At 33.8% G+C, this 25,949-nt stretch overlaps 1 protein-coding gene across 1 annotated transcript in view; it reads left to right on the forward strand.

Moving 5' to 3' along the window:
• Positions 1 to 25,949, forward strand: part of PIBF1 (progesterone immunomodulatory binding factor 1) — a 121,112-nt gene that overhangs the window by 72,901 nt on the left and 22,262 nt on the right. The window contains exons 12-15 of the mRNA XM_037377711.1: positions 1,854 to 2,004; positions 6,121 to 6,211; positions 11,063 to 11,165; positions 16,640 to 16,770. Coding sequence (XP_037233608.1) covers positions 1,854 to 2,004; positions 6,121 to 6,211; positions 11,063 to 11,165; positions 16,640 to 16,770 — 476 coding nt within the window. The remainder of the gene's footprint in view (positions 1 to 1,853; positions 2,005 to 6,120; positions 6,212 to 11,062; positions 11,166 to 16,639; positions 16,771 to 25,949) is intronic.

Consider the following 25,949-nt stretch of genomic DNA (forward strand, 5'->3'; position numbering starts at 1 on the left):
TATCCTGTTCACCTGTTTTGGTATTGGAATGGTGTCCAGTATTCAGCAGAGCAAACTTACTTTAAAACAATATTTCTTCACCTTGCAAAGTTAGTCCCAAAATTAAATCTCTGAGTCCAGTCTATGAGATTTAAATGAGATTGGTAGTGTATGTCTCAAAGAAATGTCAGGCAGCCTTCCTTTCTTGGAGAAGGATGCTGTTCTTAAAGTCTCAGCGTTTCTAGTGCTGAACCGGCCTAGGGAATTTATTAAAAGGAACTATAGAGTGGAAATAGAATTAGAGATTTTTTAGGTATAATTTCTTGGTTTTTCTGTGTTGGGACATTCAGATCCTGGCTGACGAGGTTAGTTGTGGTCACAAGCGCTGGGAATGCAAGTTTTGCTAGAGTTTGAAGTTGCTAATCAGATTTTTAATTGCACAGATGTGTCTAAAAAGATAGTTAAATTTGAGTTATTTTCTTTGTGGATATTTATTTGATCTGATAACATCTTCAATATTTGGCATTCAATTCTACTAACACTTTTGGCACTTCCTTTTCTCTTTATAATGAGATGCTTTGAAACCAGTGCTCTTTCATTAATAAATGTTCTTGCAGAATTAAAATATTTGATGTCTGGAGCTTTTACTTTTGTTCCTTTTGATTGAATTCTTAATTTTTTAATTTCCTTTATTATATATAGTATCAGTGTACTAAGGGGTTTTTCCTACCCTTCTTATAGGATGTTGATCTTAATAGCACAGTCAATAGTATTTGTGACTCTGCTACAGCTGCTTTGTGAAACAATTCTTGTTTTTATTTGGATTTCAGCACAGAGTGGTTTCTCATCTTATGCATGCTAAAAGTAGGAAACAGATGGTTCATATGTTGCCAAATTTTAGCATACACATTTATTCTTTTGTGACATTGGACCAATCTTTCTGTGTTCGAGTGGCTTGTTTGTCTAAGTATTGTGCGTTCTTTAGTGGCTTTGACAGTGAATCTGGTATTACTGCTCTATACATTATGCACATATTTCTGTATCTCAAGATCTGCATTCAGTTGTCATCTTGAATGTTTTGGATTTTTATCTGGGTAGTTAGCATTAAACTTAGCTGCAGTACATCTTGGTTATTACTTTACCTGTTTTGGTGGGATTTATTTCTGTGAAGCATGTAGATTACTACTTTACCAAGGATTTTCTTATTCCAGTTGTTTTTGTAATACTTGTTTTGTCAATGTTGTTTTTTATTTTCAAACACTACATCAGACCTTAGTTATTATATGAACCTTCGTGACTTTTACTTTTGAATATATGCTTTTTTGTTTAAGCTTCATGGATTAAGTATTTACATTAGTCCTGAATGGTAATGGCATGTTAACTTTCAGTAATAAGTAACTGATAAGAATCTGGTATATCTTAAGTACCAAATTTTAACATTCGTGCATTTACCATTCTGTAAAGGAACTCTCTCTTTTTAAATTGGTAACTGAAATCTGAATCCAGTTAAAGCAACAAAACTAAATGCATTTACACTGTTCTGAATGCCATGTATGATTATTTTTTTTTTGCTCTTACCTTGCTTTTCCTAACTTTTCTTTAAATTTCTTGTAGCTTTTTCAAAGCTTAAAATTGCTAAGGCCTTAGGAGATAGGGATACGTGATATGACTTAAGAGTGTAATATGTGCAAGATAATGTAGTTGAAAAAAATAACTGCTTTTTAAAGTATCTTAATCTTTCCTGTTTCCTGTGCAAAAGTGATATGAAATATTTAGTATCATACTGCTAAGCATTTTACATGTATTGTATTTTGCCTCTCTCGTAAATAGCTGTAATGCTGAATTCCTGATCTTTCCATTATTCATTCTCACAGGTGCTTACTAAGGAATTTTATAGTCTTCAGTCTTCTAGTGAAGCACGCGTTATTGAACTTCAAACACAGAATTCTGAGTATCAGGCAAGGCTAGACACTTATGAAAAACTTGAAAAAGAGCTTGATGAGATAATATTGCAGACAGCAGAAAGTAAGTTCTGTCACAAATTTTACTGTATCTGTAGGTGTTTCTGGCATTATAACAAGATGTCTTGTTTCTTGGGGCACTTGGAAAGTATTACAGTGCCTGTCATTCTCCCTCTTTATGTCTGACAATTAACATGCAGTAATTATATTGATAGAAAATATTAATTACAGATTTCTAAATGTATTTATAAATATGTATGAAATAAACATGAACTTAGACATATGGATATTAAAAATAATCTCTGTTTCTTTTTCCCAAGTTTCTCTTTTTCTTATTCTAATAATCCATTATAATTAGATATGGGGGTTTTTAGGATTTCTGATATTATTTTGGTATTTTGAATACCAAGAAACCCTTTTTGTTTACAGACAATTATAGGTTTCATAATACATTACAATGATTAATGTGAATTTTTGAACAAAGGGGGGGGGTGGCAGGGTGTGTGGAGCTCTTTCTTCTGTTGAATTAGTAATAATTAGACATTAAGTAGCTGCCTGTGGCACATCAGTCTGTTCCAAGTACTGAACCCTGGATTAAATTCAGACCCGATTACTCTTGAAAATTCTTGTCTGGTTGGCAAAAATAACAGTATTTGGTTTCAAACACAGCAAAATTTCTGTGAAATCTCTTTTTATTTGATTCTCAGCCCAAATCAATCCACAAATCAAGTAATTTCTAATTTGAAACCAAGACTAATGTTTAAGTCTTTTATCCTGTGTGTAAACAGAGTAGGACATTTTAAGATTTCAAACTAATTCATATATCATCTTGTCCTCTTCTCTTTCTTTGCTGCTCCAAAAAATAACTAAAATTCATAAAAAATGCTTTCCAGGTAGAAGATCATTGCATAAACTTTATATATAAACAATAGTATAGAGCAAAGAATGTATTATGGGGATGCAGTGTTGTCTGGTTGTCCATAGTAATTAGACAGTACCTATTTCATTGCACTGCAGCTTTTACTATTTAAACTGGAATGGCATGAGTACCCAAAAGTTCCAGTCTGACCATAAGCATTGTTTCCTATATACATGCTTATGTTTTAGTTGGTAACATGTTTTTTGAAGTGTATATATGTAAACTTGCCTAAGGAGTATTTAGGTATTAATACAGAACTTTTGGATCTTACTTTCATTTTTTCCAAGGAGAAGATAGAGTTCAGAATGCTGCTTTTTGTTTACAATTATTTACATTTTCTTATGCATCTTGGGATGGCAATAAATGTTTTTACAGGAGTAAATCATTCTGAATACCTTCTTAAGGATGTATTTTAATTACAAATTGTTTTCTATGCTACAGAATGTGACTTACAGAAATTAAAGTTTCCAAATGGACTGTTCTGTTAAAATATAATTATTATATTTTCTGATTTTGTTGGAGGAAAAAAGGAGTTATAGTTCAGTATTATTTCAATATACTTTATTTAATAACTAACATTGCTTTTTCTTACTATTATTATACTGTATTTGATATTGAAAGTAAGAATTAATACTAATTAAGACTGAGTTCCAGCACCAAGGTGAACTTCTGAGGAAAATCAGAAGAAATAAAAGTATTTCTTTTTTAAAAATACTTTGAAAGGGAACTTAGACATACTTCCTCCTGTGTCTCAAATTATGTCCTGGTATTTACATGTAATATATAGCTAAAGGTAGAAAAACAGATGAAAGAAATGAAATATAAGTATTTTTCAAATTTAATGTGTTCTGGAAATACTCTGTCTTTCAGAGAATATAATTTCAGCTAAAGCATTGTGCAGAAGACAATTAGAATTTTCTTTGGACTTTAGCAAGAATAAGAATTTATTTTTCAGTCCTGTGGTCACTTCTTTATATTTCAATACCATGTAATATTTTTCTTCTCCTTGAGTTATAAAGCCAATACTGTTTTACAGTATTTGGGGGTGCTGGTGGGTTGGGTTCTCTGGAGTTTTAATAAACTGTATTTGCACATGTGAGGTAGCTTTTGTCATATAATCATTTAAGCTTTTTTTTTTTTTTTCCTTTGGAGAGTGTGCATGTGGAAGAGATCACTGAATTGTGACCGTTATTCCCTCATCATTGTGCCTCACTTTATTAATACTGAAATAATGTGAAACAGCCTGTTCAGGAAACTATCAAGAATTTACGTAGCCACTCCTTACAGCATGCGAGTGGTTTCCACGTGAATAACAATAGCAAACTTTCTTGGCATTTGTCTTTTATTCCTTTTCAGAGTAAAACCTTCTTTTTGGGGTATTTTTGTTGTAGACTGGTAGTTTGTTTTTTTCTTGCTTCCATTGGTTAGTATCTTTTTAAGAAAAAGGTTGAACCTATCAGTATCCTCACAATGGCATTTTTTTGCTAAGTGGTGTAAAAAGCTGTCGTTAACAAGTGTCCCCTCACTTGTAAAATGTGTATTTTACACCATGAAGTCAGGTAAAGAGCCTGGAAGTACATGAAAGAAGGTAAGAGAACACCACAGTCATACAGAACATTACTTTGGCTTGATATCTACAGCATTTCCAATTTTTCCATATGTTTGTCTTCATGATCTGACATTTACATGGACACTACTGACTGATTTGAATTTATAGGGCAAGATCTTACTGACATTTTTCTGAGACATGCAACACTGAATTTGTATCCAAAAAGAAGGATTATGACAAAGGCAGGTTAAATTCTTTTTTATGTTTTTTCTGAACCAGAAGTATTTTAAGGCACCGGAGAATTCCTCACCACAACTAAGACAGCCTTGAAAGTCTGAAGTTCTGGTGCCTTTGCACTGCCACATCAGTAAAGTTTTTTTGTTGTGCTTACTGCAATTTCTGTATTGTTTTTTGTGTAACTAGATATATGACTCATCACAAGTGCTTTAATAGAGACTTTAATCATTCTAAATATGTTTTAAGAATCCATGTTTAAAATAGCATTAAAAGGGTGTTAGGCAAGTGAGGCAACAGCCTATAGTGTTTTGCAAGTTGTTAAGAGGAGAAGGTATTTCTCATTTTGAGGCACTTGAGCATTAGGAAAAATGAGTCAGATAGGGCTGTCACATCATTTCCTAAATTTGTTTCTCCTATTCCCAACTACTTGATTCATCAGAACTCTTGTGTGGGGCCTGGGCTGGTGTTCACTTGTGCTCCCTTCCTCTCCCACATCCCTGCCGCACCGCCTTTCACTTTGTCCCCCTTTACCTCTGCTCTCTGTCTCACTCTCTCTGCCCCTTCCCACACGCACGCTTCTCTTTTTCTTTTTTCTTTTTTCTTTCGTTTCCGCTCTGCCCACCCCCCACCCCACCCCCGGCTCAATTTATCTTACAGGATAGAGGAAACCTGAATTACATGAGCTGAAATATTAAAATCTGTACATGTTTTTAATCTTGCTGCTATTGGGATTTCTTTTCAAAATAATTCCGATGTGTTTTAAATCCTTAGAAATACATTTTCAGAAATCAGTCATCTATGGAAGCAGAGATTATTTTGAATATTTTTACTTTGCATAAGTATAAGTATCTCCTCCTTGCCCTTCATTGAAGATGAGTGTGGCATTTGTTTTCCTCAGGTTGTCACAAATTTCTGATCACCACAGTCTCTCAAAAATGATAGTGAGCAGCCTCGCAGTGACATCAGCTGCTTTAGCAACTTCGGATATGTTTCTTCCGGTCCCATGGACTTGTTTATATCCAGTCAGCTTGAGCACTTCCTAATTTTATCTTCCTCTACTTCCTCATGTATACACAGAAAATGAATTCTTTAGAAAAAAACCCTAAGCAACCTAAACCTGTATTGCTGAATTAAACTTACACTATTAGTGTGTATTTTGTGACTATACCAATAATATGAATGTTCAAGGGCACTGAACTCTTTTCCTTTGTTTTCATATTGTATAAGTCTTAGGTTAATCAGAAAATAAAAAGTGAAAAGCCTTCCAGTGTTGTAAGGCATTAATGTATGGCACTGTATTAATGCTAATCGTGTACAAAGCAGTTCCACTCAAATCCAGGTTACACCAACTGAAAATCTAGCTTCTAGAAACACGTTTGTGTGTATGTATAATTACAAATAGAATTGCCTAGAAGTTTTTAAGTTCTTGCACTGTGATGGTGTTCTTCAACAGTATCTTTCTGCAATTTTTGCAGTGGAAGATGAAGTTGAAGCTGAAAGGGTTCTCTTCTCATATGGGTATGGTGCTAATGTTCCCACAACAGCCAAAAGACGATTAAAGCAAAGGTAAAAAAAATGCCCTCTGGATTTACTGGTTCAAGATAAAGTAAATAAAGATCTGTGCATTATGTTTTGTCTTAGAATCCACCCAGTTTGATTAACATGAAGAGGTTTTTTAACAACTTAACTATATAGAAATAGAATGAAGTCTAGGAGCTATTAATGTGGTCGTTGCATATGAATGAGCATATACATATTTTTCTATGTCATTTTAAGATCTTTTTTCATTGTCTTTAAGAAAGATGAATTTTAATTGTATAAAACTAACCAGCTGTAAAACCAGACTAGTTACATTGCTTACATTTATATAATAGGAAGTAAGTTTTTTAATTCCCTAAAAAGGATTGTATGTAGTTGTAACTAAAACATCTGTCAGGAAATGAAGAAGGACAAGATTTCAGAGCATCGTTATTTCATCTTTACAAATACAGGATCTAATTCCAGTTAGATGTCTTCACTTTACTCTGATACCATTTGATCAATAGATAAAAATGATGTGTAGGCTGAATAACATACCTCTTGATTGTAGTAATTTTTAAATAATAGCTGTATATTATGCATTGTCTTTAACAAATAATAGTGACGTTTGAATGGCTCATTGTGAGCATAAAGGCTACAACTCACTATGAAGTACAGGGAATGAGGATTTATTCATAATATTTTTAAACTGTGACCACAGCGAAACTTCTGCTGTTGTTCAAAATATGTATAGATAGTATAAAAAGAAAACATAACCTAAGATTAGAATAATGGAACGGTGGAATGATTTAGGTTGGAAGGAACATCTGGAAGTCAGCAGGGTCTATCATCATGCTTGGAGAAAATCCAATTGTTCAAGATCTTGTTCAGCTAAGTTTTGCATTTTTTTTTAATAATTTTTTCCTATGAATAGAGATTCCACATCCTTTACAATATCAGGTCAGAGTAATGTGATTTTATATATTATTTTTTTTGTCTAGAATCTGTCTCCAGCCTGACAGGGGAGACACCGCAATTAAGGTGAACTCATGCCTTGCACTTTGAAAGTGCCTGCAATTTGCTCAAATGCAGGAAAGTCAACTGCATATTTTGTGTTAGCAGTGAGCTTTGACCATGCTGTCTTCTGCAAAAACTGAGAAACTCCACCATCATTGGTAGACACATAAAAGAAGAGTATAAAGACAAGGCAAACGTACCATAGCTTCACAGTGTACATTTCTAGCATTTAGGAGCTGGAAGTGCAGTTTTTGTCATGTATAGCTGTTTTTTACTACAAGTATTAGTTGGTTTAGTTGGTTTTGGCCTTGTAACCCCCACCTTCTCCATGACAAAGAACATTTAACATCAAAAGTTACTGATGAGAATTGAGGGCAAATGATCTGTTCGTGCTTGCAATACAGATTTATGGGCCATGTACTATTTCTTCTGTCCTTTATATTTGTTTTTCAAGTAAGTTGTCAATATGGTTATCAGTCAGATTAGACCTGTTATGCACTGAATTACATATTGCTGACAAAAATCATAAAGATTTTATGTAGTACTTAACTTTGGCATGGCTTAATTTGCTCTTTCAAGTTTTTAAACCTCTTCAGATTGTTTCCTTGTGAGATTTCTTTTTATATTTCATTAAATATAAATGAAAATAAAAATAAAAGGGGAAATAAAAATAAAAAGGGAAAAAAATGAAAAAAGAGGGGGTCATGGGCAAACTCCATAACCCTGTTGTATGCCTGTTTTAGCAGACTGTTGAGAGTTCTATAATATCATTTGCTAAAACTTCAGTTCCTTCCTCCTCTGTCAATAGTTTAAGAACTTTCCTGAGTTTCAGCTTGGCTCCTTCTTTTTCCCCACCTTATTAGATTATTTACATGTAAAATAATTCTACTAAATCACTTCTGATTTAGTGAATCTGATTGACAATCAGTAAGCCAGAATTTCAGATGTGCTTGGAAGACACTTGCTGAGCTTAGAAGTGGCTGTATCAGAATGCCTCATGTGCTCCTCCTCTGTTCCAAAAGGCATTGGCAGATGAAGCTGATATAATCCTTTATAAAGGTGTTGGAGACTTAATAGATTTTCTTTATCTTTTAAAATTAGAGAAGATTAAAAAAGCCATAAAAGTCTGTGTATCGTTTACCTGCTGCTGCTCAAGGAAAACTGCCATGTAGAAAATGTGTGTGATGCCTTTAGTTCCCCAAGCTTTAAAGCGAAGTCTCTGTGACACCAACTTCTATGTTTAGAGCCATTAAAGAAACACAGATAAGTTTTCTCTCTGGGAGTGCTTAAGGAAAGAGAATCTATTACAAATGTGAATAATTTTCTTTTTGGAGTCCGCTACCTGCTTTTTAATTCCAGACGTATGGGGTCCTAAAAGGAGAGCTCTGGTAAGTTCACAGCATGCATTTCAGTCTCAGAAACTTCGTTTCCTATTCAAGCATAGTGCTTTGTGGGGTCTATACCTCTTTGCCTACTTGACAGAAACAACTATTTCATTGCTTCAGATGTAGGCACCATACACCCATAGTAGTAAATTAAATATGCCTGGGAACATTCTGAAGCATTGAGACCAAATGGCACGTAGTAGCCCACTTCCACAAAACTAAACGCTCACTGCAGGTTAGCTGCAATGTGAACTACATGTTGGCAATGATTTGCTTGCCCACACTAGGTCTTCAGCTGGGCCTAGGAACTGTTTGGGAGAGTGTTAAGGAGTAAATGCCAGAATACTATCAAGAACACTAGTGGTTTGTTAACAATAAATTATCACATTCTTAGGCACTGCATAATTTCCTAGTATAGTTGGAATTGAAGTTCCAGAATAAGGTGTCTTTGCAGATCAGTCTTTGTCCCTTTGCTTTAAATTTAAACTAGTCAGAAAACATACTGACAAGCATTCTTGAAAGATGTACTTTTGTTTATCTTTAAATACTTGCAAATTCAGGTCAAGTTCATTTTTTAAATTTAAAAATGACCTGGGAAAATTATGATGGGCTACATTCCCAAAGTTGCCATGGGAAGGTGACCAGGTTTCCTCTTGCATTCTTAAGAGCTAATGCATAAGATCACTAACTGGTCAAAAAAAGTTGTGGTTCATGTCTCTTTTATACTAGATGTGCTTTTAACACACATCTCATATCTCCTAAATAAAAATCCAAATAACTAGTCTGGAGAATTAATTTCTCTTTTTCTCAGTTATTGTTTACACAGTCTAATGCTCTTTGTAGAAGGAACTGAGAGAACCAGCCTCCTAGTGAATGCTATTGAGAATGTCGGGTAATTCCTTTCATAAAAGGTGAAAGTAAAACATTGACTGTATGAAATGATAGATTTATAATGCAGGTGAAGAATATTAAGACTTCTGCCAAACGTGAAAGTGTATTCCCTTTTACTGAGGAGAAAGTGGAGGTTTAGGCTGGTCAAATTTCAGAGAAAGTTTATATACTCATCTATCTTTACACACTCTTAGCCTCAGCTTAAGGGTAAATATAATCCCCCTGTCAGTCTGCTTTAGACCACTTACACTCTTATAGATTCATTGTTATGGTCAGGAACTGGATAACACTTTGCTATCCGTTATTTGGACACCAACAGTCTTACATCTTCAGTTTATGGACAGTATACATTAGGAGTCTAAAGATTTGAAGTGAGTTCTCCCTTCAATATACAAATTTCTGAAAAATGTTACACATTTGACTTGAAGGACAGATTGTTGTGGAGAGCCGTTAGTCCAGTGATTAAGGCACACTAAAAAGTGGTATTAACCCTGTCTATCTCTCATTTTTAAAGCTCTGAATTTCTCATGTCACATTGTGAAAGATTGGTGACTAGAGGACCTAAACACGGAGGGGTACAGTGATAAAATTCTCTAGATACAGTTTCGATAATAAGCCACCAAGCCACTGAGTCCTATAAAGATGGCAGGATTTATTACAGGATACATAAATTTAGACATCTAATCGTAGGTTTAACATGAGGCTTGGCCCCTAACCTTCCATTATAACCAATTTAATTTAATCAATACAGTCAATGGAGTTTGGAATACATCTCAGTTCACCATCCAGGAGTCCATTTTAGTGGAATATAGTCATGCTGTTCAGACTGTTGAATAGGACTGAGTGATTAATAGCAGCTTGAAGACTAGGTTAGATGTCGGGAAGTAGTCTCTGCACTTGCATACTGAATCTTCCCATTGCTGCCTATGGAACTGTGCTGTTGAATTGTTTGTTGATAACAAAGCCTTTTGACTTTGGGCATGAAACATGCAAGAGGTTGAGGATCCCATTTTTTAACTAGGGTGTTTAAGTAATTCAAGAATTCATTTAACTTCCAAATTAAGTTACACATCTGTATAACAGTTTATTTTTTTTAAAAAGTGACAATAACATTTAGTTACTTAGCATATTAAACATCAGACAAAACAATTTTGCCTCTGTTTTGGAAATGATAAAATACAAGTTTTCAGTGTTCCATTATAAAATGTATATTTAATGTGCTTTTAAAAAAAAATTATTTAAGGAGAAGCCAATTACAGTGACTCCCTAAAGTTACTAAAAAGTAAATACTCATAATTAGTTGAAACATTTTGACATGATTACTACAATTGTGTAGTACTGTACAAATTATGTAGGTAATTATTTTGTAAAAAATATTACAATGGTATAACTGTGGGAATGCTATTTCAGTGCTGTTAAATTTAATAATGTTTTCATTGTTTTTCTAACTTCGAACATTCTGGATGTTTCACTATGTAGTTTATATATATTAGTATCTAAGCATTGGTGAAAAATTAAGGCAATCAAGTTCCAAAGTATAAATGTGAGAATTTGTTTTGTATTTTTTGGAAAAAAATCAACTTGAGCTTGCTTTTTATTGGCACAGTGTTCACTTGGCAAGGAGGTTACTGCAGCTAGAAAAGCAAAACTCGTTGCTTGTAAAAGATCTGGAACATCAGAAGGAACAAGTAACACAGATTTCACAAGAGGTAAATTACTGCTACAAAACAATGAAATCTGTAGAGACTATAAACATTGCAGAACAGCTGTTTGTAAAATGAAATGTTTTCTATACAGCATTTATTATCTATTTGATGTCAAAAACGGCCTCATAATTAATGAAAACTCAATGTTAAACGTTTTCAAAGAAATTTATATTCTGTTTTGAAACAAAGATTGAAAGAGGGATTACTTTACAGGCTAAATAATAATGTAAGCCAGACAGACAATGCTCAGACTTCTGAACAGAAGACCAGCTAGCCAAACTAGTTTATGTTTGATAGTTAATTGTTCAATGAACACCACTTTTAAAGCAATTCTGAAGATATTTCTGTAAATCTTTTTCTACATTGTTCAGTTTTTAAGTCTTTTGAATATACAGATCTAAGGAATGTTTAACATAAGCTGCTTTTTTGAAAAGCTAAAATTGATTTTTTTGCTTTGTTATCATATGACTTTAATTTCATGTTCATTTACAATTCTGTATATAATACCTGAAATCACATATTACAGTGACATGGAGAATGAATACTAAACAAAACTCAGTTTGAAATCTCCCAGAACTAGGGCAAACTAATTTTTTGAAATATTTTTAAGATTGTTTCCTAAGTTTCTCTTAGGAACCAATGAACTAGATTTGCTATTAGATATTGCCACTATATGGAATTTCTAGGCTGACTATTTCAGGAATGTGGTTAAGAGTTTGATTTTTAAAGCCATGGTAGTTATAAATTAGGATAACTACACCCAAGTACTTCACAGTGCAAATATTTGCATTTTCTACATATTTTGAAATTACATTATTTTTATGTGGGTTATATGTGTGTATATATATATATGATTGTATATATTATTTCAATGAAAGATACATGAACAATGGAGTTTTTGTACAGTTTTGGGGTTTTTTTTAACCAATACTACAATTTATTATGGATTCTTAGCCATATCCTAGTAATTTGTATTTGACTAATACATAACTTCAATATATCAAGAGATTTGTGATCCCAGTGTTATCCATGGTATTATTCTCTATCACTATTCTTTCACTATTGTTAATAAAATCTATGCTTTATTTCCCACTTAAATCCGTCTGGTTTCCACTTCAATACATTTCTTCTTACCTACAGGCGTTTTATATTTGCTTCTAAATCACTGATGAAAGATTCAGTACCAGTGACCTTAGTTCAAATTCCTGCAAAATTCCACTAGAACATCTTCACCTTGTTTTTATTCTCCCATGAGATATCACGTAGCCCTTTCTTGATCTTGTATCATATAATTGCATAGTTTAAATCAGAACATCATCCAGTACAAAGTTCAATGTCTCGCAGCTAGCTAACACACAGCTACTAAGCCTATTAATATCAAACTCATAAGGTTAAATAAAATCTTTTTGAGACCTTCTTTCTGTTAAACATATGTCTGGCATGCAGATCTGAATGCTTCATCAGATTTCCTTCTTTCCCCCTTTTTTTTTAATTTTGCGTATGATTATAGGCCATTTTGTTTGATAACTTTAAGCCATTCTGCTTGCCATCCCTCAATATGTGCACAAACAGTTTATACTTGTTATTAATGGACTGGAAAATAGTTCATCATTTTCATGTTATATAAGCTGATCATCTATCTGAATTTTCAAACAGAGTGCAAAAAGTTTTATTGAAAATTTCTGTGTTTTCTTCAACATTATATACAGTTTTTCCATCTCTCTGCCATAATGGGTTTTACTGCTTCTAGGATTTATTTGCTACCTTTTTTTTTTTCCTAGGAGTTCTGTGTCTGCTAGTATCAACATTCCCCTTGAAGTTGTAGCTCCTCTTGTAAATTTTCTGTATTTCATATTTTATACTAATTGTTATTTATCATCTTTCTTTATATAGTTAAGGTTCTTAAACTTCTGTTGGCTGTCTTTACTGCATCCCCTGAGCTAAGGTAGATTTTTTACTCCAAGCTATCATCTTTCTTGATTTTATTTTATTTTATTTTTTAAAATAAAATTGCAAAACACATGTCTGGTAGACTACAGCATGCTCAAGTAGCCCATTATGATTTTTTTAATTGACATTTTGTTCAGTTATCTAGATGAAATCTAGAACATGGAACGAAAGTTGATACCAAAGTGATTAGACCAACTTTTCTTTTGAACTTGGATTAAATACTGGCATTTCACTGTAGTATTTTTGATACAACTTTTGTTAAGCTCTTTAAAGGGGAGAGGGGAAAAAAAAAAGATTGCTATAACTGCAATGAATGCTCTTTCTAGAGGTTCTCCTTTTGGACTGTCCTCAACAAATTGCTGTTGAACTTTATAGAAAGGAATCATATTGATTTCTGAGAAAGTCCAGAATTACCAAGAAGAAATTATTGACTTCTCCATAATTTCATTCATTTGATGGAAGTCTGAAATAACGTGCCTGATTGAAAATTGGAACCCTGTTGAAAAGGTCAGCCACTGAAAAAAGCTTGGCACTCTTCAGTTAGTCCCGTTATACTTTGTCAGGCTTTATTTAACTTCAGGTTCCTATCTATTTTCAGGTCATGATACAGCATTAGAAAATAATTTTACCTTAAAGTCTTTGTTCTGTTGCTTTGTGTAGCAGTGACTTGCAATGTTAAAATTGGTATTGAGACTTCATACTAAAGGTTTGTTGACCATGTCTACGATAAACAGAATAAAGGAATTCTTAATGACATGATCCAAGAAAGGTCCTCACCTAGTGATAATCAGTTTATTGCCTCTGCAGCTCACTTGATGTTACTCTAGGTCTAAGTAACTGGAAAGCTGTATATCAGCTTCTGCAAAGTAGTGATCTGCAATTACTACATTTACTGTCCAATCTAAATTTTGGAATTAATTCACTTTGCAGAGATCTTGAACAGTGCCAGAACTGGTGGATAGATAGTCTGTTGCATCTAGGAGGCTATTATGGTCTTTGGGTGACTTAAAAAGCAAATACTGAGTCAGTACACAGTAAAAGTGATATACTAAATAAAGACGTTTACTAAGCTAATAAATTTGGCTTGCTGCTGAATGATGAGCCTTCATCATGATGTTGTATTTGTGCTTTTTGTATGCCTCAATTGAAACATTTTTACCAAAAGCAAGTTTACATCTCACTCTGTATAGATCAAACGGAACAATGAGGAAATCCTTCAGCTTGATAGAGGTTTCCATTCAGGGATAAATAATAAATGTCCAACTGCAATGTGTCAGATTTATCACTTAAAAGAATGACACAGAAATACTTAAGTAAATCTTGTACATTAAGGCAGAAAGAAATCAAAGATGCTTACAAAAATTAATGTTTTTGCTCATGGACAATGCTTATTCTATATACATGTCTGTGTATTAGTAAAGCAGATCCATTAAATGTGTTCAGTGCTTGATTGACTACAGTTTAATGACAACCTCTTTTAAATTTATAGAATCAAACAGGCAGCAAAACACCAACATGGAGAGGGAAGGGATAGCCTTTTTTTCATAACAGCAGCATGTTTTTAGCTGGTAAAGTTAGCAAGTTAACAGATGAATTAACTGTAGTCAATTAAGCTTAAATAAATAAATAAAGCTTACAACACCTCACTTGTCCTTTCCCGCTGAAGTACTTTAATTCTTATCAGTAAGAACAATGAGGAACTTCACAATGTGATGACAGCATCCTTTGAAAGTTCTTAGGGTATCAAAACCAGGATTCCAAACAAGATCAGTTGCATTAATTTTCTTCTGTAATGGCAGCCTCAAGGTTTTATACTGCAAGGTTTTTAAACCATCCTAGACATTAGAACTCCATGTTTTGGTATTACCTGTTGGTCATGTAAAGACTCTATTGTCTTCCTGAAAGACATCTTTTTTTAATAGCTTGTACTTTTAGGAAAATAATGTCTTTTTTAATTGCTTATCAATTTATTGAAGATATTTTTTTCAAGAAGATGATTGCCTTTTTTTTTTTTTTTTTTCCTTCTCTAAAATAAACTTGGGATTTCACTGTGGACTAGAATAGGTATTTCATGAAGGAACTAGTATATTTAAACAATATTTAAGGATATGCATTAATTTTAAGAAGTGCAGTGTTATTGTCCCTCATTTCACTTTTAAAACCATGGTCAGTAAGGTAAGCAAGATTCAATTTACAAGCTGAAAATTCCATTGTAACAGTATGCTGTTTTAAAAAAGTAATTTTGGTTAATAAGATGAACAAACAGATGTTTTTTTCTACACTCATTTTTTTCATCAGTGGAAGCTGTTACATTAAAACTCTTGAAAATGGAGATTAGAGAAGTGTAGAGAGCAAAGTTTTGTCTGTATTCTGTATTTTAATAAATTTGAACCACTACATTATAAGTTCTTTGCATATTTCACAGAGTGTAAAAGGCTGAAGTAAAACTGCAATAAAAATGTAATGGAATTATATGGGATATAATATAAAAATAAATAAACATGATAAAAAATAAAAATATAATGGAAAGAAAGAAGGAAAAACAGTCTCATGTTTTGAAAATCGTGAATAGGAGAAAAATCTGGTTTTAGGGAAGTCTGGAAATGTTATTTAAATAAGCTAATTCTATAGGAAGCGGTGGTGTCTTTTCCCCTGCTTGTTTGGAACAACACAAAATAGGACAATTGGCTCCTGAGTCTGATTTTGCAAATACAGATTGTTTATCGAGAAATTGTATAAACTAATCAGCTTAATCATTTTCCATTGAATTCTTTCCATTAGATCTGTTTGTATCTAAACTTTAAACAATTCTTTATTTTGTAAAGAATCTAGTTGGTATTCTTGACTTATATGTACTCCAGCTGCTGAAACTGCTAAATCTTGATGTGTGATCTTAATTCTGTACATATTTTGGTGAATGATCTTGTTATATTGCTCAAGGTGCAAGACATATCATGCAGGCTTTTTAAATCTAATGGTGCTCATTTGTTCAGGGAGTATGGCTAGCAAAGTTTATTTTCTACTCATGGGTATGACATTTTATACTACTCTTGTAAACATTCTGTGTATTTCATTGTTCATAATTGATGATAATTGATCAGAGGAAAGGGAACTTTTCTTCCATTATTACTGTGGTTTTATTTAGATTCAATTTACAAGCTGAAAATTCCATTGTAACAGTATGCTGTTTTAAAAAAGTAATTTTGGTTAATAAGATGAACAAACAGATGTTTTTTCTACACTCATTTTTTTCATCAGTGGAAGCTGTTACATTAAAACTCTTGAAAATGGAGATTAGAGAAGTGTAGAGAGCAGTAGCATGATATAAATAATTAGAACGGAAAAGTGAGAAGATGATGTACTAGATCGTGATTTGAGGGTGTTTTCGGTTTTTTGTGAAATAACAGGTTTGGGGCTTATATTATGCAATTGTTAATGATAGATAATATCCAATAATCAATATTAATTAAGTAATCATTCTTTATAAATTATAAAATGTGTAATAGTAATACTTCTTTTTTTGGCAGCTTGACAGAGCAAATTCTTTGTTGGGTCAAGTACAACAACCATACAAATACCTGATTGAAACTGTGCAACAGAGAGATTCTCAAATAAGTCTACAGAAAGAACGTATTATGCAACTTGAAAAAGATGTCAGGTAATTAAAATCACTGTTTCTTTATTTTAAATAGAAAATAAAATCACCTATGTGTTTATCATTGGAAAACAATTATGTTGTTGGCCATGAAGTAGGACATGTTGACACTCTATCATTGACTAAGTCCAGTCTTTATGGTGAAACTATAGCATGTGTGATTTCTCTCATACTGTCAGAAAAAGAGCTTTAGGTTTGGAAAAGCAGCAATGACAGTCAGGTTTAAAGTGAATTTGGAGCTGAGCTCTCATGAAGTAGAGGAATGACCCACCAAATGTACAAAAGTAAAACTAAAGAAATAAAGTCAGAGAAAAATAATAGACTAGTCCACCAGCAAAGGGTATTTCAGGCATAACTCAAGCATACTTCCTCTAGTGGGGAGACTGATTTGGTGTTACATCCAGCTGTCAGAACTCTTTGACCACTGAGCAACTTCCCACCATCATATAGCTTTATGAATTATGTTCAACATCTGGTTCCCAAGTAAGCTGTTATAAAATCATCTGCCTCTTGATTTTTCAAGGAAGTCAATACCTGTGTCCCACTGCACTACAGAAGAGTTAGCATTTTAGCTATTAGATATTTATGTGGTATCTCTGTTTAGGAAATGCATATGGTAACAATTATGAAGCATTGATGTGATTGATTGTATTATGAAGCAATTACATGAAAAATACAGGTTTTTTTCCCCCAACAAATCTGCTGAAGCAATGAAAATAGAAAAGGTAGGACTCACCATAGCTAAACACTTTATCCTACATACTGTCTTACATATGTATCTATTCAGAGTGTTTTGATGGTTTGGGATAGTATTTGTTATGCCTTGAGGAACACCTAAAAATCTTTGTTATCCAAGTAAGTGTATACATAAGTCAATAAATTTATAAATAAACTGAAATATTTATTAATACTTCCAGACAAGACTAGACTTAACTTTGATTTGGTAAGAATAGATCTTTTTTTATTCCTGAATCAAGTGTTTTTACTGTTTTTCTAGACTTTATTTAATAGAAGAAAAACTTCAAAGGTAAATTATATTTTTCCAGGAGATGAAAAATCAGTGTTCTCTATATATAGGATCTTACTTTCCAATTGTGAAAAAAATCATGAAAGAATTGGAACTAGCAAATCAAATTCTTGAATTATAGTAACATGAAAATGTCTGTCATTGTTCACATAGTAGTCCAAATGTCTCTCAAAATCTAGGAAATAAAGGGGTTGAATAGGTGAGGTCATTTCTGAAAGTGTATGTTTTATGCTTTTAAAATATATAAGAAATTAAATGCATAATTAGCATTGGTTCTCATGGGGTTTTATGGTTCATTACAAATAATCTGTATGCACAGATGTTCTTTCTAAATTTAGCCTACAAATTCAGGCACCTAAATAAGGAACTTAAGTCAGGTTTCCTTAGTAGTTCATGGAGGAAGTAGCATCTCCGAAAAGCAATTCAGATTTTGGATGGAGTGAGTCATTTGCTAGAGATGCCTGTTACTTTCAATTAACTATAAAGGGAATTTTTGGCATTTTAAAGTGCCTGAGGTTAAGGAAGAATATGCTTCTGCACCACAGTGCAAGCATTCATGGTAAACATACCAGCAGTACTCTGCTGCCATGAGCTGGGTTGTGCTCACCACTAGGCTGTTTCTGTAAATGAAAGTGTGGTCTGACAAAGAAATATTTTTATCCTTAATGGTTTTGTAGCAAAAAAGTTACACTTACTTTGCACATCAGGTATTTTGGTAAGTGTTTTCCTGTAGCTTCAAATATTCCTTGTAAACTAAAAATAAGTATTATTCCCTTATCACAAGTTTGTCTCAACTTTGCCATAGTTTCTTAGGCCAGAGAAATTCTTGGAAACAGCCCAGTGTCTTAGGTCTTTTGGTACATATCAGTAGTCCCTAATTTTGCTATTCATAACTCCACATTTAAAACAAATGTCCTAAATTGTTAGCTGATATTCCCTGGAGCACAGGAGAAATTATAATCTGGTATAAAATTTATAATGTTGATCCTTTGCTTCCCTGTAAATGTAAAGAAGGTTAGAGGAAGGGATTTCTAACCACTCCAGTCATCTTTTGACATTAGGATAACCTTTTGGAATTTCCTGATGACACTTTTTAATTAAAGTTTCCTTTAGGTGATTTCAGATTACTTTGCAGACCAGTCTAGCTCCCAACTATTCCAGAACTGAATAGAATGAGATTTAAGAAAATCAATGATCATTCCTACCAAATATATGCCAAGTGAAGCTCTGCTGGATCAAAAGATTTACACTGCTATTAAACAGCATTTTGCTGGTTTGTGTGTGGAATATTTTTGAGAGGATGAGTTCAGAGAATTAATGCTCCTCAAGGAGGGCTGTAAATTGTGCAAATAATGTTAGTGCTATTAGAAAAGTAATAGTGAAAACATTAACATGGTTTATGAAGCCTAGTTTCTCTGTATCTTAGAGCTAAGGGGAAAAAAAAGTATTTTTAAAGCCTTTTCAAAAGTAAATGGTTGTTTCAACCATTACTTATAATTAATAAATATTGCAGTTCTGCAGCAGCTTCTTTAAGTTAAGGTTTAATTTATGCTATAGTTACACAAAGCAGATTATTATTATTATTTTTTAAAATTACATACAATATGTGCATTAGTTTTATTTCTAAAAAGCAATTTCACAAGTACCAGCTAACAAAAATAATGTTCAAATCATTGTTTTCAAACAGACTCTTAAAAATACAATCATTTTTGCAATTTTTCTAAAGTCTTGTATTTGAGTACCGTATTGTAGGCAAATTAACATAACTTTGATATGCTTACACCCTGACAATCAAGACTGAATACTTGTTTTAACCTCAGAGCTGCCCTATGCTTGATCATGGTTTTCATTCCTTCCTGGAGGAGTGTTCTTTTGGTGTTGTGTTTTTATCTCACCTGCTCATCAAGAGAGATGGTTCTGCATTATGTAAATTGTAGATTCCTTAAGTAGAGCAGTCACATCTGTGTTATCAGTGCCAGCGTTCTCTTATCAAGTCTTATGTAACTTGAGTGTGGAGGGATCAGCAAGGACTAATTTGCAAGTGAATTTTTTTTTAGACTCAATCCACAATTTGCTTCTGTGCACAGTGATGATGGCCAATAATCTTTTTAGAACATATTCCTTAGGCTGGGTAGGTTCCAGCAGGTTTCCCAGGATGATGAGTCAGTACTTTCTTGCAACTTCATAAATGTTTTGCAGCAACCTGCAGGGCTTTGTATTCCTTGTCTGTTGAGAAGGCTGTTGGTTGCTACTGGATGTGGTTTTGATTCTGTGATGAAACAGACAGTCTTGATTGAAATCAGCACAAGGCAACTATAAGGAAGGCTATCTATGACAGCAATCTCCTTGTGAATGTTCTTGTGCCAGATTTGTACTGATTTTTCACAGAATGGCCTAAAGTGACTTAAAATGTGGTCCCTTGACAGGCAGTAGATCTGTTCAGGTTTCTGCAGACTGCATCATGCTGTGAAAGCATCATTTCTGACAGCAGTTGTTTCCACAAGAGGAGTGGGACAGATTCAGGCAGATCATTTTGATATGAGAAATCCTGCAGATCCATCTACGTTTCCTTTCAATGTGGTCTTCAGAGTTCCCTTTAACCAGAGCATCTTACATGCCTTTATCCTTAAGTGTCATACCTCTAGAGCTAAGGCTGACTTTCAGACCCTCGATATCAAAATGTCCTCCTCACTTGGAAAGACTATTCAAAGAGTGCTCAAGGTTACTTGTGTCAATAGCTGTCAAACCGAAACACAGAATCACAGAATGGTTTGGTTTGGAAGGGAATTTTAAAGATCATGTAGTTCCAACCACCCTGCCATGAGTAAGGACATCTTCCACTAGATTAGGTTGCTCAAAGCCTTGTTCAGCCTCTCCTTTAAAGGAGAGCAATAGTCAAATAGGTACCAGACTGAATCAAGGCCTTAAAGTAGTATATTCTACCAGAGCTGGAGGTACTTTGTTGGGTTGCTCAGAAGTGTGTCCGTTGTGGACATCTTTCAGACAGCTGTATGGATCTTTAGCTGTATCTTCACTAAAAACTGCAAGAGCTATTGTGGCTAAGGTAAATGCTTAGCTGAGCAGCTGTCATTGCTGTTAACTATTTGCATGAGCAATCTGGAGACCCATCTCCAGGTTATTACAGTGTGTGACGTTACTGCTTAGATTCAAGTGTGAAGGCACAAATGTATTACCACGTGAAGATAAAAGGAGAGGTTGTTTAGGAATAAGAGAAACTGTCAGATGCTGCCCACACATATATTCACTACCACTCTCCTTCTCATCCCCTTAGAATTCTCCCAGGCAGGCCATGGGCTGTGCTGGCACTTGGCCATGGAGAGAACCAAGATGGCCCTGGGAGCAGAGCACTTCATGTGCTTGCGCACTGAGCCATGCACCTGCAGATACACTTCAGATATAAAACCTCTGGTCTTGAGTGACAGAATCATCTGCAGGGTGAATTTATAGGTCTTCCACATATCTCAAAATACTCTGTTAAGTAACCTCTCATTTGTGTTAGTCCACATAGACTCTTGTTAATAAAAGTAAATAGCAACGATTAATAAAAGCAGTGGTATGCATGAAGATAACTCCTTCCTACTATAAAGAAATCTCTCTAGCATACAGCTCTTAACCAGAAATGAAAACATCACATTTAGCACCCCTTGTGAAAAGAAATAAATGCCTTGTAACTATGTCATGCTGTAGGAAAACAAACCTCTGAATTTCATTCTTATGTGTGTAGTGAAGTAATTGTAGTTTTAGTACATAATTTTCTGCTAAAAACATCTAGGTTTATAAATAACTGGAGACATTAAACAGGACTTTATTCATTAAAAGAGGGTGTTTATTTTGAATGCGGTTACTCAAATTTGTCAGTACCAATGGCTGGTTTTAAAAATGGTTCACTTACCCAAAAACACTCCTCAAAAGCCTGACTGTATGGCAAATCTAGAAGCAATACAAGGATTTTGCTCACTAAGAAGCTATGTACTGAGATGTTTCTTACCTAAACTTTTTGGGTTCTCTAATGCCATCCAAACATTATAAAGCTCAACATACAGTGTTAGATGAGTTTTTCCCACCACAGAATGGTCAATGAGCTTTTTATGAGAACATTACCGTTATGTGAGATTTGCATCATCTAGTCTGACACTACTGCAGTTTACCTGGGAAATGCTCCAAACAAAATTCATAGAAAAATATTTCTTTTTTTCTAAAAATGAACATTTTCTGACCTGTATTACAACCATTTAAAAGTTGTTTGGGTTTTTTTTCAATTTGAAAAAGTAATTTTTTTCAGTTGGGACACTACACAGATGAGGTTTTAAGCCATCTGAAGCACTCCAATTAAAATCATTAAGCAATACTCTCCTAAATGTCTTTAAAAACCTGATCTGTGGTTGTTTAGCCTCACAGTGAGAGATCACAAATTTTTCATGTATTGTCTCTCCTAAAGAACATTTATTTGCAGAAGTTTTTATAACTCCCTCTCTTAACTATATGACTAAAAAAGAAAGTTTGAGTTAAGCTTTAAAAATTAACTGTCTGCTTGAGGTTTTCATCTGTAATTTGCAGAGAAGGGATAGCTGCACTATACGCCTATATTATGCATTCAGTTTTATGTAAAAAACTTTCACATGTACTATTTCCATTTTTTTACGGTAATATATGCATGTGAACATAAAATGCAAAAAAATAACTCAAGATTTTACTTCAGTTTTCAACTTAATCACACAAATAAGAAATTAACAGAAAGGCACAATCCTTATTTCTTACAGCATTTGGGGTACACAGTTCACTGAAGAAGAAACTTACTTTTTTTCAAATGGAATAGAAGTAGTAATAAAAACCAGTAATATATAAAACCATGTTTATCTAGTGTGTTGAGCGTAAGCATATTATGCAGACCATCTAATAACAGAAGCTTCTCAACAGGTTAGTAGCTAGTATATTTAGACCAGAGATTTAAAAGGTGGCTTAATTGCCCAGATTCAAAAGGCTTTAAAAGTCAGACTGTGAAATGTTAATCTCCATTCTGCAGAACAATCAAGTCACCTAAAAATGTCTTGCTTACAATATCCAAACTACCTTGGCTTTAGATCCTGAGTAAAGTGAAATGAAACAAGCCAGTGGTTGCTATGAGCAATGTGTATGTATATGACAAACATATTCCATGGTACGTCCTGGATTCATACCTGGTTAGGTTTTGAAAGCATGATGGAATGAAGCAGAATCTCCTCTCAGACATTTGGGTTTCTTCTGGAAACCCAGGCACACAGAAAAAGCAGGAGCTGCATTGCTTTTCAGTGAATTCTCCAACCCAGACTTCTGGGGCTATGAATACATGATGTATCTCAAAGGCGACCTTCTCCTCGCTCAAGATGGAGCAGTCAGTGACCAGGAGTATGGAGCACAGCATGGTCTACACTTTTGTTTACACGACAGTGAAAACAGTCATTTATGCAGTTAAATAACTCCAGGGATATTAGATCATTTTGACGCAATCCATTTCTCTCAAGTGTTCACATGTTTTCACCCCAGAGCAAGTCACTGGAAGATTTCTTTTCATGTTTAGTGCTCTAGTACTTTAATACCTATCTGTATCATGAAAACTTAGAAGTATGGTTAGTTAGAGATGGTCAAGAAGATCCTGTCTCTTCAGAGGAAAGTTACAACCCTTGAGCTCAGGTATGAGAAGCTGGTTTGTCTAGACTCATAGATTGTGGTTTCAGAACCATAGTAAGACAGTTAAATCACTCTGTCACCAAATGGAGCAGTCTCATCCTTACTTCAGCTGTGGGTTTCCACTGTACATGGTAAATCAAGTTGCTTTGGTGATCCACGTGAAAAATAACCTTTAAAAAGACTCTATAGCTTCTATACAGATCAATGAAGTGTCCTATTTCTGTGGTCACAAATTTTCGAGTACCAACATAAATAGCAGGTTACCCATATGTGGTTAGGGAAGGATGATCTTTCAGCAACAGTTTTCACTTAGGTCAGCTGAAACAAAGTGTAAAGCTACACTGCCAGTTAAAACTGGATTAGGTTAAACTACTGTTTGATGGAAGTGTAGGGTAGTTTAAAGCTAGAACCTCCTGACTGTTGTATCCAAGGTGCTTGTTCAGAACATTTTCATAACAGGAACTGAAATGGTCAGTCTTCTTCCCAAAATTGAACTTTTGAAGGTATTTCTGCTTTACTTGGTCATTAGGTATGAGTTTATTATTGTTGTGCCTGGTAACTGTGTTCTTGCTCTGTTAAATGTATATATGCCTCTTCTGCAGTATTCTTTCAGAAGTATATGAATTATTTCCTTCTATCTGCAATGGTGAAAAAACATAGTTATTGCAAATCTAATAAATCTGAAGTCTGCACATGCTTTGATAGTTCTATAGTCATATGTATGACAGAAAACACATCAAGTTCTACTGAATGACGTAGCAATCTAATTCCTGTATTTGACCATAAACAAAGAAAATTTCAACTGCTCCACATAGATCAGTCGTGTCACATTGTTTCAGAAGGTATACCTAGAATAGGTTCTGTTCTGTAGATGAAATTGAACCTTGAGCATGAATTTCTGGTTTAGTCATGAACACTGATGTTTATGCTTATCCATCACACTCTTTAAGGCATAAAGGAACTTTTATTATTGCTTCTCTAATAAGTTTGTGAGTCATTCTCTAAAACGATTGGTTTATGCTGTTAGGAAGTCCAGTAATCCAAGAAAAACTGACATATCAGTAAGTTGCAACACAGGAACCCAGGAAAAAAATAGTACAGCAATTGCATCATGAATAAAAATGTCACAGAAAATAAAACTCTTGAAAATTTTAAAATATCCTTGTAGTTTTTCATAAATGTTACTACTTTCCTTTTAAATAACTCTGACAACTAAGCAATTTGGCCAAAGCGTACATTTTTTTTCTTAGAATTAATGAATGCCTAGAAGGAACTGACAGTCATAATTTACAGTACAGAGCTTGCAAGGAACTTCCAGAAAATCTCTGGGGCAAAGGATGATGTTGCTTATTTGAAACAAGCGGATGATATGCAGCCAATTAAAGAAAAGGTTGATTTATTTTGTTGATCATTTCTGGATTAAATACTAGGAATGTTAAATAATTTGTGTTTGTGACACATGTAATTGCTCCATTCCATTTATAAAATTTTAATACATTTGCTTTTGAACTCCTGACCTGTATTCAGTATTACATTTTTGCAGTCCATATGCAGAATTGCATTTTTCATAGTTGTTGATTTATGTGATAGTTTATATTGTACAAACTATTTAGTTAAGTCATGGTAATGGCTTGTATAACATTGGTCTTCCAAGAAAATCTCTGTGGCTGTTTTAACAGACTAGATTATATACTGGTATTATATATGCATTAGTCTGAAATTTATTGTTGGAAACTGATGTTGGGGCTAAATATGAAAATACATTTAATTATATTAGAATTGCTGCTTGGAATCAGAATGTGTATGCTAAACATTTCAAATGCTCATATTCTGTAACTAAGAAAACAAAGAACAATTCAATGATATTGTGCTAGAAAAGCATGTCTTCATGATAAAACAATTTTCATACCTGGTTCACAAAATAAACTTGATCCCATGCGTTATCCTGGAATATAAAATAAAAAATGGCAAAAACACATTTACAATTTCTTCAGAAATTACACAGCTAAAAGGGAGAGGTGGTTCTTCCTTGTATTTGTTATTTTCAGAATTCTAAGTACAGTAGTATAAGAAGAGGTCATACGGAGTGAAGAGCATGTGCTGCTACTAGTGATGCGTACAACAAAGAAAGCGATGTTTTGATATACTAGGAGATATAAGGAACCGTACTTTGCTTATGAAATGAGCTCATTTTGCCTAGAAGAAACTGAGAGATAATAGTTAGAGGATTCTGATAACTTAAATTGTCCTTCAGAATAAAAAAAACCCCAACATATTTTATGAAGATTTTGAGTAGTACTTCTGTTTGTCTAAAATAAGATTTTGCATGCATCAGTTCATTCAGGCCCATTTATAAAAACCCCAATTCTTGAACATAATGAGTGATCATTTGATACAATTACTCAAGCAGATTTTCATTGCCAATATTTAGCTTTAGAAAATGCATGTTTTGGCCAACATACAAGAT

Source organism: Falco rusticolus, chromosome 2 (assembly GCF_015220075.1).
Source record: "Falco rusticolus isolate bFalRus1 chromosome 2, bFalRus1.pri, whole genome shotgun sequence".
In the NCBI taxonomy this organism is placed as follows: domain Eukaryota; kingdom Metazoa; phylum Chordata; class Aves; order Falconiformes; family Falconidae; genus Falco; species Falco rusticolus.